The sequence below is a fragment of the Lolium rigidum genome, chromosome 3 (genome assembly GCF_022539505.1).
Source record: "Lolium rigidum isolate FL_2022 chromosome 3, APGP_CSIRO_Lrig_0.1, whole genome shotgun sequence".
Taxonomy (NCBI): Eukaryota; Viridiplantae; Streptophyta; class Magnoliopsida; order Poales; family Poaceae; genus Lolium; species Lolium rigidum.
The window spans coordinates 241,794,947-241,810,068 of record NC_061510.1 but is presented as its reverse complement, the minus strand read 5'-3'; the positions used below and the strand labels follow the sequence as shown (position 1 = coordinate 241,810,068).

Below are 15,122 nucleotides of genomic sequence, written 5' to 3'. Positions count from 1 at the left end.
GTGCGGCAGCATCTTGTCCAAGCTCAACAGGTCGCCAAGCACTACTATGACGGCCGTCACCGCGAGGTTGAGTACGCAGTGGGTGACTGGGTGTGGCTTCGCCTGTTGCACCGCTCTCACCAGTCCCTCGACCCGCGTGCCAAGCGTAAACTTGGTCCGCGCTATGCGGGACCCTTCGTCATCGTCGAGCGGATTGGGACCATGGCGTACAGACTTCAGTTGCCTGAAGGGGCCCGCATTCACGACGTCTTCCACGTGGGACTTCTGAAGCCCTATCGCGGTGCCCAGCCGGTGGCCACGCCACCACTTCCGCCGACGGCCGAGGGTCGTCTGCTGCCCAGCCCGGCCAAGGTGCTCCGCGCTCAGCGCCGTCGTGATGTGTGGCACTTGTTGGTGCAGTGGGAGGGCCTTTCCGAGGAAGAGGCGACTTGGGAGCCACGCGAGGCGTTCCAGCATTATCCAGACTACCAGCTCGAGGACGAGCTGTTTGCGCAGGCAGGGAGAGATGTTATGACCGGCCTGGTCTACCGCCGGAGGGGGCCCGCTGGCCCAACCGGCCAGGCCTAGTTAGGGGCTTAGCCCAGTTAGCAGAGATTAGGGTTTTGCAATTCTCTTATAAATACAAGTTGTAATAGACTATATCGATCAAGCAATAATCAATATCATTATTGCCGACTCCCAGAGGAGTCGGCATTCTCCTATCCGCGCCGCCCCAAACCCTAGCCGCCGCCTTCTCACGCGCCAGCGACGACGCCCTGCCGCCGGCGCCGCCTCTCTTCCTCTCGCTCGCAGCACTTCCACCCCTATAATCTACGTCCCCGTCCTGGTAGAACCCTAGATTCTACCAATACCCAACGGATCGCTATTTGAACTTTGCAGGTGAGTCTTATAGCCGAACTTTGCTTTATAATCCTGCTTTCTCTCTAAGGTTAGAGATCGATGTATTAGTTTATTCCCCATAGCCTCCACTGTTCGTGGTTGGCCAAGAAGGCACATTTGTAATTGACTATTTCCTCGTAATCAAGACCCTAGACTCGTGCATATCATGTGTGTGATTTGAGTGTTCTTCCTCTTTCCTTGTGAGTGTGAGGTTCAGGCATAACACAAGCTCCAGCCTTCCACTCCATCCCCATCTTCCCCCTTCATGGCAACGAGATGGAGTAGAAAGAGTAGGAGGAGCAGCAACGATCTTGACCTCCAAATATGGAGGCTGCACATCGAGCTTATTCCACCAGGGCACTGCAGTGACGTCGGCTCCATCCACCAGAGCGCTACGGCAAGAAGCAAAAAAAAAAAAAAAAAAAAAAAAATGGCCTCCAAACGCAGCTCGGGTGCGTTCGCAGCTTCAATCCCCTTGCAATGGCGTCAGTCTCCACTAGGGGAATCACCTCCAACTCTAAACTACTTCTAAACTGAAACCTAATATACAGGGGCTGCACCTCGCCTCAGCCATGTCCGAGCAGCATCGCCGAAGATGGTCTCCACTTGACCCGGGGCAGCGGGGTGAAGAGGCCCTTGCTCAGCTACTGTTCACAGTAGAGAGAGGACGAGCTCGGCACACTACAGATTTGGTAATTCCAGCAAATCCTGGTCGCTATTTGTGGAAGATGCTAGTACCAAAGTTGAGAACAGTTTCTATGAAGAAAAATCAATTCTGAAACTCAATGTGAGCTCCATGTTACTTGACATTACAGCACAAGTTTTTTAGATGAACATTATAGGACAAGTTCAGAAACAGAAAGCTTCAGAGTAGCACAGAATTCCAATAGATGGTTGTTATTTCTTAAGACAACTGTGATAGAGTAGTTTCTAAGAGGGAATGGCAACGAAGCTTCATTCCTACTATCCAGGATAGATCATCTAGTTTCCTGCAGACCTGCACCAAGGAAAACATTTGATGGCCATCAGTATCTGTCAGAAACTGGACTAGTTCAGTTCAAAAGCAAATGCATCGATGCAGATTGGGCATATAAAGACCAGAAAAGAAGAATGCGCCGTAGCACAAACCCTACTGTGCTAGTGCTACGGCCTGTATCAAAAGGATGCAACCACAAAAAGAAGATGCATCAAACATAGTCAACAAGGAGCAGTTGTGCAATTACTAGGGGGCTACCTCGTGCTAGAGTATTCTGCACTAAAATTTCATTAAGATAGCCTAAAGCCAAACATCTCTGTCCTTAGAAACCTTGGGATCAACAGCACAGCACCTATACTTCCGGACTTCATATTGTATAGGCACGCAAGTGCAAACCATACTTCATTTACTGTTGATTACAGTTACAGTCTCAACTCTTTAGGAATCTCAAAGGATATCGTGCACACTGAACTTGCTGGTATAGTATGGTTTCAATCATTTAATTTGTTTCTTTACACATGCAATTGAAAGTTAAGTGCCGAGCTACTGGATTTCGATAGCCCTGGGAGAAACATAGAACTGAAATTTTATCGTAAATGCAGCTTGGCTCAGTGCTGTACATCTGAGAGATTCACTTATAAATACCTGGTGGTCAGGGACTGGAGCAAACTTTACATACAAAAACTATACACAACATTGGTAAGTTTCTCTAAACCTATATAGCTTGTTAAGTTTGGATCTTCTGAGTTACCCAAGTTTGGTATTGTTTCACAGCAAGTTCGGTATGGTTCAGCAGTAGGATTTAAGTTATATTAATATTATCAGTTGGAACCTAGACTAGGAGGCAATAGTATGCTTCGGGAACCACATAAAATTAGTGTCATCTCATTCCTCGTTACCAGTAAAATACATTTAGCAGTAGGCTTATCTAAACCTATATAACTTGCAAAAGTTTTGGATCTTCAGAATTCCATAAGTTTGCTATTATTTTGAAGCAAGTTTTGTACAGTTTCACAGTACAGAGGATTTAACTTCTATCAATATTAGTTGGAACCTAGACTAATATGCAATAGTACATAGGACTTCCGCAGCCTCACACTATTTGTTTATTTATTAGTTCGAGGACCTCAGTTCTTACTCTGAGTAAAATACATCATACAGCCAAACATGACTGGGAATAATAGCAAGCCTTTATCTGTCAAGTTTTGGTTCTTGATAAGCAGAATGCCTATAATAGAACATCTTTGACTCAAAAAATACAGTTCCATTAGGATCAAAGCCAAAAACTACAAATCTGTAAGCAGTCCTCCATAAATCTATAAACCCTTGCACTACATGTTAATTGTTAACTGAAAGCTAAAGAAAATAAAGCTACGAAGTGTTTTCTGTTCCAAATATTAGAGAGGCGATTTAGAAACAACAAGAAAAATGGTTGATTGATCTGAGAATACGCTGAATTACCAGAGGGATAAAAGTTGAGCTGACCTCACAGCATGAACTCTCAGAGAGGCGTGGTATGCATGATAGCCTGGAGAATCTTCGTTTCCATTTTATCCTCGGAGATCCACATAGAGCTCTTCTTGCGCAGGAGCTCCCTGCTGTCCGTCTTCTTCTGTGCTTTGAGTTTCTCCTTGTTCCTCCAGCTCTCCAGCTTTTCAGCTCTTTCCCTCATCTGCACATCATTTTTATGTGTGTTACAATGGGGGTATTTTCTTGCTGTATAGATCTCATTTCACTTTACGCGCCTAACCTATCGGTGCCTAAAGATGAATTTTACTGGGCTCGAACACGCTAGTGAGGTAAAAGAATGTTGGGTAACATGGGCAGTTCTACAAACATAAGTTGTCCTCTTGTCTCTCTTGAGAGATCCATATGAAAAATCAAGGCAGTGGTAATCGGTGATAGTAGCGGTCTCCATTATACTAAATCTGAATGGAGGAGGCAATTCGTCAAACAGGTACAATGCAACGATGAAACGGTGCGAGTATGAGAAGGTGGATTACGAGGGCCTGGCGGAAGTCGAGCTCGAAGACGCGGCGCTCTGCGGCCCTGGTCTGCGCGGCGGCGGCCTTGGCGGCCTTGCGCTCCTCGTTGGCGGCGCGGACGGCCTCGGCGCGCGCCTCCGCCTTGCGCTGCCGCTCGGCCTCCAGCAGCTGCGCCTCGTAGGCGTACTGCTTGCGCAGCGTCCCCACGTCGCGCGCGTACCCCTTGCGCAGCCGCTCGAGCCTCGCCCACGCCTCCCGCGTGTCGCCGCCGCCCGCTGCGGCCGCGGCGGGGGCGGACTGGCCCCAGCTCCCGAGGTAGCCGCTTGGCTGCGAGTGCTCGTGCGGGTCCACCCGCGCGAGAGCCTGGGCGGAGGCGTGGAAGCGGCGGAGGAGGTGGTGCGGCCGGGAGGAGGAGAGCGCCATCGCCGCCGTGGGACAGATCGCGGTGGCTGGCTGACCAAGTAACGAGGCGGCCGGACGAGGGACTGAGCGTCTGCCTCTCTATTTTTCACATTTCATAAACTCTTCTGTAGTTGGGTCTGCACAGCTCACGGCCTGCTTTGCATGTGTAACATTCAAGCCCACAGTTCACGCCTCTACATTATCGACTCTCTCCACCCTAGAGCCCTTTTTTAATATTTCTTGAAATTGGCATTTTTAAGTTTTAAAATTTTCTAAAAAATACCATATATGTTTAAAATGACGTGTTCTAAAGTCTCGAATAATATAAATAAAAAATAGGTTATATTCCGGCCTAACCGAAAATGACAAATACTGACAAATGTGGAGGTTTTCGAATTTTGCATTGTTCACCATCTCAGATCTTGAAACTTGTATTTTTACACGGTCCAGAATACATCATAATTCGCATTGATTTTTTGCACACAGCTAGAAGTCATCATTATCGACATGCAAGATTTTTCTAGATTTTTCTTTTGAAACTTTTAAATGCCAATTTCGAAAAAAAATCAAAAAAGAGAGCCGATCCTCTGAGCCTATCCTTTAAAGTGACTTTTCGCTCTCCTTCTCCCTTCTCCAAGGGTCAGTTTGGTTGCTCGGATGTTTTTGTTGCATCTGCTGAGATCCAAAATCATGTGTTTCATCTAATTTGGATGCTAACAAGCCCATTTACGCATCGTGGGAGAAAAACACGCACCGCGTTTGGTCAGATGTTTTAGGCTAGGAGGAAATAAAGAGGGTTATTTTCTTATGTGCAGAAGGAGAAGGACAGGGTACGATAACCTCTTTCCTGAGTGGTGAGGATACCAACCCATAGCAATAACACATAATAAGAAGCACATCGAAATAAACACAACACATGGCATGAGTACTTTAGAATATAGCATAAGACATGACGATTATTATAGAAAGTTCAGGGCGCAACGGTATCAACCAAGTTCACGACACGACGGTAAGTACCAAGTTCACGACACAACAGTAGCAACAAGTTCAGGACACGATGGTAACAGATTTCACTCTTCCATCATGGCAAGGGTTGGATCATGCTCTGGATACTTCTTCACGATCTCAGTCGTAGTCAAAGATCGTAACCTTCTAGGCATCACCCCTAAGCGCCTTGAAGGTCAGGAAGTACCCAGTCTTGATTTCGTGAGCAATGGAATATCCCGCCCATACTTGATCCAGGAAAATCTTTCCATCCACTTCTTTCAGCTTAATCATCCATGAACAGCCGGAGTTGGTCTTAAGCACAATGGTCATGATGACGTTGCCAATGTACTGCTTGAAGCCTTTAGGAATTGGCAACAGTTCCAGGCCAGGTGACATGACAACCTTGGCGAAATGGATTGAATCAGCATCGTCATGAAAGTGCCCCACCTTCACAGGCCTTCCCCTTGGCATCTTTCGGGCGCTGCCTTATGCAGCTGGTTGGAGCACCCTTCTCCCAGGTTAGGGACACCAGGAGCAGCCATGGAGTACTGCCACAAAAACAAGCCAATTGAGACATACTGATGGTACATGTTGTGTTAAGCACACAATTGCAACCAAACTTGGAGCCTCATATCACTAACAGCACGAATGATCATTTCTAACCAAAAGCAATGCACAAGAGATAGTAATTGTACATTTCTGAAGATCGGAAAGGATCATCCGGCAACCATGATAGGTCACATTTTAATCATTGGCATATAAGATGAGCAAAAAAAAATAAACAATCACAGGAAGGACGTGCAAAAAAAATCTGCATCATTTCCTAGAAGTGGCCATAATGATCTTACGGATGGAGTCAGTGAACCTAGTACACTGCAAACAATGTTGTTAGCACAAATGTACATGGTTCACTTACCCCTTCTCTAGGTTTGTGCCATATTATAATCATTGGCCGATGCAGAAAATCAAGTGCAATGACATTCAAAAAATCAGCCTCGTATAAACGGAGGGAAGAGATGATCTACTGATCCGAGAGCGTGATCAACAATCCTTTATGATCATAGTACTAGGTTCGGTAAAACATCCATTCCCACTGCTAGTGCACCAGTGTAATCTACATGGAAGAGATGTTCCCATTCAGCCTAGGCCATGAACAAATCATGGTTGATGAGGAAGCCACTAGGTTGAGGAACACCCCTTCCCGAATAAGTGCTACATTCATATCATCAGCATGTATAGTAAAAAAAAAATTGAGCAGATCTAACCCTAAAAACCGAATCTGACCATATCAGGCAAAATTAAACCGTTCTTCACATGTATCAATATGTAAATCTGGTAATATATTATCGCACGAAAAGAAAATATGAACTTATACGGGAAGAACCAGCTTAACCATCTAAATCGGCAAAAACTTACAAATCGATGCATGCAATGATTATGCGGGCAACTAAGCTTGCTAACACATATTTAAGCATATCAGAGTGATTTGAGAGCTTACCGCCATTGATGAACCTCAAGGAGCACTGCATGAAGCAGAGAAATTGCAAATTGCATTGGTGTCCCAGTCGATGAAGTCCTCCCGCCGCCTAAGGGCTTCGAGTGCCTGCTATTCCATCATCACAGCATTTTCCTTCGATTACCGGCGGCAGTGAAACCGCCAACGACGAGAGGAGGGAGAGAAGAAGAGCGGAGAGGTCAGGTGAGATGAGGGAGCGACAGGCGAGAGGGTGATGAGACGATTTATGGTGCGCCTTCTCGATGTGTACATCTCCCGCCAAATGCGGTGGTGAACCAATCGGGCCAAACTTGACCCAGCGCGTGCGGGAAACTTCGCAAGGAACCAAAAAAGCCCCAACCAGTTTCTTTTTCTTATAAAACCCGCAAGGTTTCAGGTCTTAAAACTAGGTTCCTCGAAACATGGCCAGGCACACAGCATCATTGGGACTTGGGAGAGAGAGGGGTTCAGATCTAAAACCTCCTTACACACGCAGAACCATATTCCGGCCAAAGATCACCACAGTTGAAGCACACCCTTAATTTACAGGGCACATGATTCACATGCATCGCGTGCGAATATTTGCAACGTTGATGACCAGAAGAAGAACATGCAAGACAATGTAATGATCACAGGAGAATGGAATTGCTTGGTAGTTCCATACAACCTGTAGCTAGCAGCATCCTAATTCTATGAATTTCCTCCAAAACAAACCCACATAAAGAACGGAAAACAATGACTCGTCCTTTTTATATCTACAGTGTCAGTTTTGTGGCGATCGTTGCAAAATGCTATTCTATCTTTATGGTGGCCAGAAGAAGTATGTCTACTTGTCCGATAATTGCCAACATCCAAACAATCCGGATGGGGAATTTTCCATCGGGATCTCCTGAGATACCTCCAACCTAAAACCAAAGCAAGATCGGGCAAAAATATATTCCAAGTAGCAGATGTTCATCTGCTAATTCAGTAAACAATGAAGCTCATCATCGCCACTCCCGGCAAGCACCACATGCCCAGTCGGCACTCTCAAAAGGCAGGTCATTTTCATCCCAAGGTGAGCACTGACGGTGTATGTGCAGGCCACAGACTGAGCATTTGAGATCAGGTGGCGGCTGAGAGTCCTTGCACTTGATACATGGTGCCTTTTCAGGAGGGGGTTCATTTGCTGGGAAGCGTGTATTTGAAGACCCATCTTCTATCATGACATCCACATCATCAATACTGACTGGCTCGCGGATGAAACTTCCTGTGTAATTACAATTGTCTTGCATACCAGATGGCATCCCAAAAGTATTAGCAAACCGTGCATCCTCGGCTTCAAGTAAGTCAGTGAATGGGGAAGAAGTCTCAGTTGCAGAACTGCCACGGCTTGCTTCATTCCACTGGCTTCCCTGGGAATGATCCCAGTCCGGTAGCTCTGAAGCCTCCACACCGTCAAGCTCTGACAAAGAAAATTTGCCCATATGGACGTTTGCATCCGCTGGAGGTTGATCAACATATCCACTAGTTTTACCTTGTGCCCTTCTTATGGATAGCTTCTGATTAGTTCCTGGGTTAAATCTTGCCACGTTCATTGATAAATCAGCATCAAATGTTTCTTCCCCAGTCTGTTCAAATATTCCATATGAAGCAGTGTCCTCGCTACACAGCATGCTTGATTGGGACGACGTAGCAACTGTTTGTTCACTGAATTCTGGTTCAAAATCATCTGAATGAGGACATGTTGGTATGGCTTGCCTTCGGCATCTGCAGCATCTGTATTCAACCACGTCAAGTATTCTTTCTTCCTCTAGTCGCAAGGCATCACCATGAAACCAAGCTATATGAAGGGGAACAACAGAAGTTAGAAAACCTGAAAGATAACACAGAGGTATAGCTTTGCATAACAATTATGGCGACCGGAGTTACCTTTACATTGCTGGCAACGGACATATAGAAAATCCGGACAATAAGATTTTTTACAGAGACAGCAAGTCGGTTTTATTGCCGATCCCATGCCATCCTTGCATTTTAGGATTACATCATTCGCCCTGAAATCACTTCCACGATTGTCATTACTATTTTTCCTCCAAGAGAGACCAAAGTATTTGATCTCTCGAGTTTTCCTCTTTTTCTCTGACTTGGATTTTTTACCTTCAATCTTTGGCCGAGCCCGCAATGCTGCAACACTAAAAGAGGACCAGGGTTTAGCAACTGGATGGACTTCAGCCTTAGCTATTGGCTGGGCTTGATCCGTCACCGCTGGTTCAGCAGAAATGGAAGAACTAACTTTGAAGACTATTTTGGGAGCACTCACTGGCAATTGGCCAGTGCTCTTCTTTTGAGGCAAGACGTGTCTTGCATTTGTACTGTAATTTGTAAGGATAAGACTACGCTTCTGAATACATAGCTTGCATATCAAAGTGGAAGCACCATTGCCTCCTTTGCCACCACCAGATCTTACTGTGCACTCATTGTGACAATTACCTGATAAATAGTATGAGTTAGTTAGCAATAATGTAACCAAGTATTGGACAGATCAGAAAATGATTGATTATCTTTTTCACTGCATAATGAGAAAGAAGAAAAAAGAGGGAATTAGTAGTGTCAGTAGTCCATACCTTGACAAGAGGTACACCTTACAATATGCCTACATGTGATTCGTCGAAAAGGCACATATGAGAAGAAGCGAAAAAAAAAGTCAGTATCTTCTAACAACAACAACTGAATGAGCACAGCGAAGTAGTGAAGGAAAAAACCTGAAGGGAACATCTTTCTTGCATGAACTGCAGGGATAGATATCCCCCTTGTGAAATAGATACGAAAAGACATCCCCCATTGATGCTTTTACTCGCCTTTGGTACAAATTGGTGAAACAGTTAGACTGTACAATTCCTGCAGTAGGCAAGGAGGTAACCCCAAGTTTCTGCTCAAATTCTCGGACCAAGGACAGTGGGACATGGTTTTCAGAAAACCAAAATTTGCCTTTTTGATCCTGATTATCTTCTGCTTCCAAAATATTTTTGGTCACACGAACAGGGAGATGCTTCTGGTTGGGGAACTTAAGTGCATATCTTATCTTATTGTCAACTATCTTTTTATCACAAAGTACTGCATTTCTCAGAGCATGGAAGTCGAGATCTGAACTTTTCCCATCTGAAAGAGTTTGATCTGGAGGTACGAATTCCTTCCATCTTATATGGGCATCAAGACACCGAACCTGAGAGAGATTGATATTAAGATCATGGATAAACTACAGGTGAATCTAACTGTCTATAAGATAATGATAGAAGGTGCTAACCTGCAGAGCAAGTTGAGATGAATTTTCACTTAAACCAACACATGCTCTCCAAGCAAATTGTCGAGTTCGTCTCGGAAGATTGGAAGACTCATGATAAGACAGACCTGCTATCCTTTTTTTACCACCTAGTGAACAAAGAACACGTCAAGTTCTTCTCTTTCTCAAGAAACATAAATGGAATAGTAATAACAACAATAATATTGATTAATAAAATAATAGCAGCACTCAAGATGTGCAAATACCTTGACGAGCAGCTTTTCTTATGGCTGAACTAAGGTAAGCCCCCCTCTGCAAAATACGTTTAGAAATATTTCCTCCACTCCACCAATTAACCTTTTTCCAACTCTTGCCATTGTCAGTAACAGCAGCAGATTCGGTCGCCAATGAACGTTTCCTGCCTCGCCTTCCACCAGTTCCACGTTTTTGGTATGCTGCAGGATGGGATGCGCCCGCAGATGGAGCAGGAGATTCCACAGGCCAGTCATCTAATAGCTTCACCCAGCTTGGAGAAAATGCTACTGAACGAATATTACTCTCCAACTGCAACCAACATGAGACAACATTAATAAGATAAGAAAAAATCACTGTCATTCATTGCAATAATTTTCTGCAAAGGATTTCAACATTCTTCATGATATTCATTGCACATTTGCACGTCCAACTTGATCCCCCCAGAAGTAGTTAGCACGGAATATAGTTACACTACATGCCAATTAACAAGATACTACCTCCATCCCAAGGCTTAAGGCCTATATTTTTCAGAAAGTCAAACGAAGTAAAGTTTGACCAAACTTTTAGAAGAATTTATGAACAAATATGATATTTTGTAGGTACCATATGAAAATATATTTCATTATCTATCTAATGATATTGATTTTGTACTTTTCATGTTAATAATTTTTCATAAAAACATAGTCAAACTTAACATAGTTTGACTTTCTAAAATATAGGCCTTAAGCCTTGGGATGGAGGTAGTAAATGCTAGTACATGTTTTCAGTAATTTACTTTGTATTATAATATTTTAATATAAACTAAACAGCGTTCACATAACTATGAGCATTAACAGTCTGCTAAAAGCCTTCCTGTTTCAAATTTATTATTGGAAAATACAAAAGCCTCAAAGGAATGCTTCAAGAAACACGAACTCACTTCAAGCAATAGGGGTACTATAGCTTTGCAGTTGGAAGCTTCCTGTAGTTGTTTATGCCACCGTTGTCTCTGTTGCATGTCTTGTAGTGAACCGACTAAAAGGCCACGCAAACTTTCCTCCATGTTCACCAGATAAGCCGCAATGCTGGGGAAGTGGCTCTCAGAACTTTTAATTACATGCATGAGACTAAGAACTCGAGCAGATCCCCTGATAGCATTTGCTGTGGCCAAGTTAAGATAACAACCTTTTTTACCTCCAGAAGCTGAACTTTTACAGGCAAGGCACCAACCACATTTATCCCTTGGAACTTCCATAATTTTCTTTTCAGTACTTGGCCAAATAAATTGTGCAGCTGGTGAGGAAAATGCTTTCACTTGTAGAGCACAGTCAGCAGCCATTTTCTTTCTTAGGTTTGTGGTCAATTGGGATGTCGAAACCTTACCTTCATCAGATGTAAGAACAGCTAGATTGGCAGCAGCAGATGCTGCAACATTGCCATGATTGTACAGATTCATGTAAGCCCGAGGTTTAAAAGACTTCCCACCACTCGCGGAGAAGTCTGAACGAACTAACCCATATGATGGCTGTGCGCGCGTTATGCTAGACACACCTGTTACCCCAGGCCCGCTCTGATGAGAGATTGAGGATATCCCAGCGGGTTCAAAAGCTCCATTTCTGGGTGTATTATGCATGTGCTTCGGAGGTAATGGAGTTTTCACACATACTCCATTGGTCTTCTCAGTGGCAGAACCTACATCAGTCGTCATGCATTTTTGTTTTGCCAGGTGTTCCATTGAGCATAGTGTAGACTGCTTGGCGACAGATTCATGCTGAGCATTTATTTGAGGAATTACTACTGTCTTACTGTCCCCACCATCTGTCAACATTGTCATCAGCACAATTTCAACCCCTGCTTTTATTGGAGTAGCACTTAACGATGTATTGGATTGTGTGGTATGTTTTGCACCAGCTTCTTTAACTATTTTTGATCTCTCATTCTGAAATATATCAAGCAGATGCCTCCAGTACTCTGTCATTCTCCTACAAATATCTGTGTATGCATCTGAAGAGGCAAGTATCTGCACGACCTTGGCTACATCATATTGATTGTAATATCTTGCATATGACCCTGTATCCATAGACATTCCAATCCTGCATTGTTTTGCAGAATTAAGATTAAAAGAAACTATACATATACAACTATAATTATAGGACTGGTAACAGAGAAAATGGCTGAACTACTACTTCTGTGAGAATAGAAAGGAGATAGGATGCCAGAAAACTTGCTAGCCTCTTAATTATGAGGTCAAACAGAATATGATTCTTGCCCTGTTATTATAGCATCCGACTTTCTGCTACTGACATGCTTATAACCATTTCATGATATAAAATGCAAGTAGTGATATTCAAAATGAAACTGTAGGATTTTGCAATAGCAGAATGGAGTGGCAAAATGAATTCCAAGGTAGTGTAGAATGAAGATGCACAAACTTACACCAGCAAATAGTTGCAGGATCCTAGAAAGAGCCTCCCACACATATCAATGCCAAACATTTGAGCTCCTCTTGCCCCACGCTCTATTCTTGAAGAAGCTGGTCCAAGCTTGTTAACCACGCATTCTGGACAAAACCAAAGTCCCTGTGGCAGGAATGCTTTGTTCTGGCCAATACATCTTGAGTGGTATGCCCATGGGCAGCCATCACAGCATACCAAAGTCCCATCCATTCCACATATTCGACAATCATCACTGTTGCCATCCTGGGAAGCATTCGGTAAAACAGCTTCTGGGTTTGTCGCATTTGGAGCAGTTTTGGAGCTTTGTAAACCTTCGATCTTTTCGCACACAGAAGCTTTTGAGGCTCTAGCCAGGACTGCTCTTGACCCAGCCTCTGACGAAATAATAGAGTCCCCCTCATATTCCATTTCTTCGTTGTAGCTTTCCCGAGCCTCCAGTTCAGCTTTGAGTTCTTCTGATTCAGTGACATGGTCACAGAGTATTTGGAGGATCCTAAGCTTCGTTGTAACAGGAAGCTTATAATATTCCATGCCTAGGAGGGTTCTACCAAAACTCCGCCCCCCTAGACTCTTAATGTAACCCATAAGATAGAGGTACTCCAGTAAGAAAGTTGGCCAAGTCAACACATCTAGTAATGCCCAATCTACATACCTGTGCACGATTCAAGTAAAGTAGGAAAATCAGTATTGAACTAACAAAGCACGACATTCATGAAAATAATATTATTGTAGTTAAGCAAGGGCAAAAAGATTGCGTACCTCAAGCAATTTGAAGCAAGCTCTGATCCGCGAGAGGATTTAGTCTCAAGATGCCGCCTCAGCGCCCGAAGTAGCGATACATGTACAGCATCCAGTAATGTATTCTGCACGGTGCAATTAATGGACGCAACAAAATCATCAAGCCCGAATGGACTGAGGAAGAGCTGCACGTTGAATGATCGAAGGAAGTTGTAAACAGAAAAGAGGTGGCTTATAGACTCCTCTGGAACAGCAATGTCTGCCGATGATGGAGGCAACTCGGGGCCCTGCAACGGCGGGGACAGCTCAGCTGGCAGCTCTTTTGCGAAATCTGATGAATTGCTCGAAGGTTTCACATTCCCAGATAGATCTGGATCACACACAGTCTGCTGCGATGCATCGGGCCTGGCCGGCACCTCACACGCATCAACCCTCTGTCTAGTAGTTGGTGGCCCTTTGGCCTGCTTGACAGTCCCTGGCGAAACCAGCAGGTCTAGCTCAGCTGGTAATGCTTTAGCGACATCTGATGAATTGCTCGAAGGTTTGACATTCCCAGATAGATCTGGATCACACACAGTCTGCTGGGATACATCAGGCCTGGCTGGCACCTCGCACGCATCAACCCTCTGTCTAGTACGTGGTGGCCCTTTGGCCTGCTTGACACTCCCTGTTGAAGCCAGCAGATCCAGCTTCCTCTTCCTGCGGCTCACCTTCATGGCAGACGCGCCATTCTCATCGTCCATAAGCAAGTCTCTGAGCTGAGGAAGCGCTAGCTCCTCGCCCTGCCCATCCTCAAACACCACATTGTACACCCCGATGCTGGCATCATAGGATGCAACCTTCCCAAGGCGAGTCGCTCCATCATCCGAAGCACTCCTGGTGATGTAGCGGCCCACAAAGCATCCCCCTTCCTCGTTGTCCTTGGCCGGAGGGCCGCCACCGGATGTGTTGGGCTGTTGATGATCCTCTCTGCTGCCACCTTCCTCCATCCTTGACCTCACTTGGTGCCACCGCCACCACCATGGCATGTCCTTGCTTCGGAGCGCTGCTCTTGTCCACCTCCATGTTGGATTCAGTCAGCACAGGCGCCGTCACATCTTGCTGCTTGTCCAGAACACCACACCCATTGGCCTTGCCCTGGGGCGAGGGCGCCTCATCGACATCCATGCTGGCCCTGCTCACCGTGGGTGCCACCCTATCATGCTGCTTGTCCAGGACGGCGCCCTCGGTCAGCAATGGCGGCACCGCAGGGGTATTTTGTGCTTCTCCCACGGCAGCCGGCACGCCAACTTGGGCGATCTCCACTCCGCCAAGCATCCGGTGAGAAACCTCTGCTGCAGGGTCCTCCGTCTTGACCTCGCTTGGCGCAACCACCGCGGCAGCGGCATGTTCTTTCTCTGAAGCGGTGATCTCATCCACCTCCATCTTGGATTCGCTCACCGCCACATCTTGCTGCTTCTTCAGAACGCCAGCATCGTTCACCTCTGCCTGGTACTCTGGTTGCTGATGCCTGGCGCTCTGTGCCGTCGCTCGCCGCGGGCGCCCCATCCACCTCCATGCTGACCTCGCCCGCCGCGGGCGCCGCCCCGTCCTGCCGCTTGGCCAGGACGGCGTCCCCATTGCCCTCGGTCGGCAATGGCGACACGGAAGTGGGATTTCCCGCCTCTCCCGCGGCGGCCGAGTCGGCAACTTGCGCGATCTCCGCCGCCAT

General features: G+C 45.6%; 1 protein-coding gene and 1 pseudogene across 2 annotated transcripts; both read right to left on the bottom strand.

The window, feature by feature from the left end:
* Nucleotides 1–1,626: 1,626 nt before the first annotated feature.
* On the bottom strand, nt 1,627–4,316 carry LOC124699215. Of its 2 annotated transcripts, none has more exons than XM_047231556.1 (3): nt 3,859–4,316; nt 3,317–3,527; nt 1,627–1,876 (listed from the first exon to the last, which is right to left on the bottom strand). In XM_047231556.1, the coding sequence occupies exons 1-2, from the start codon at nt 4,261–4,263 to the stop codon at nt 3,357–3,359; spliced, it is 576 nt and encodes a 191-aa protein (XP_047087512.1). In that variant the 5' UTR covers nt 4,264–4,316; the 3' UTR covers nt 1,627–1,876; nt 3,317–3,356. The 2 variants fall into 2 exon arrangements, with proteins under 2 accessions (XP_047087512.1, XP_047087511.1); XM_047231555.1 differs by having other exon boundaries at nt 3,341–3,527.
* Nucleotides 4,317–7,347: 3,031 nt separating this feature from the next.
* On the bottom strand, nt 7,348–14,836 carry LOC124703212 (annotated as a pseudogene).
* Between the last annotated feature and the right edge of the window lie 286 nt (nt 14,837–15,122).

Excerpts from the sequence above, each read along its gene's own strand:
- LOC124699215 (XM_047231556.1), bottom strand. The coding sequence starts at position 4,263 with ATGGCGCTCTCCTCCTCCCGGCCGCACCACCTCCTCCGCCGCTTCCAC. Across the intron at positions 3,528-3,858 it reads TCGACTTCCGCCAGGCCCTC|ATGAGGGAAAGAGCTGAAAA; the intron begins GTAATCCACCTT and ends AATGATGTGCAG.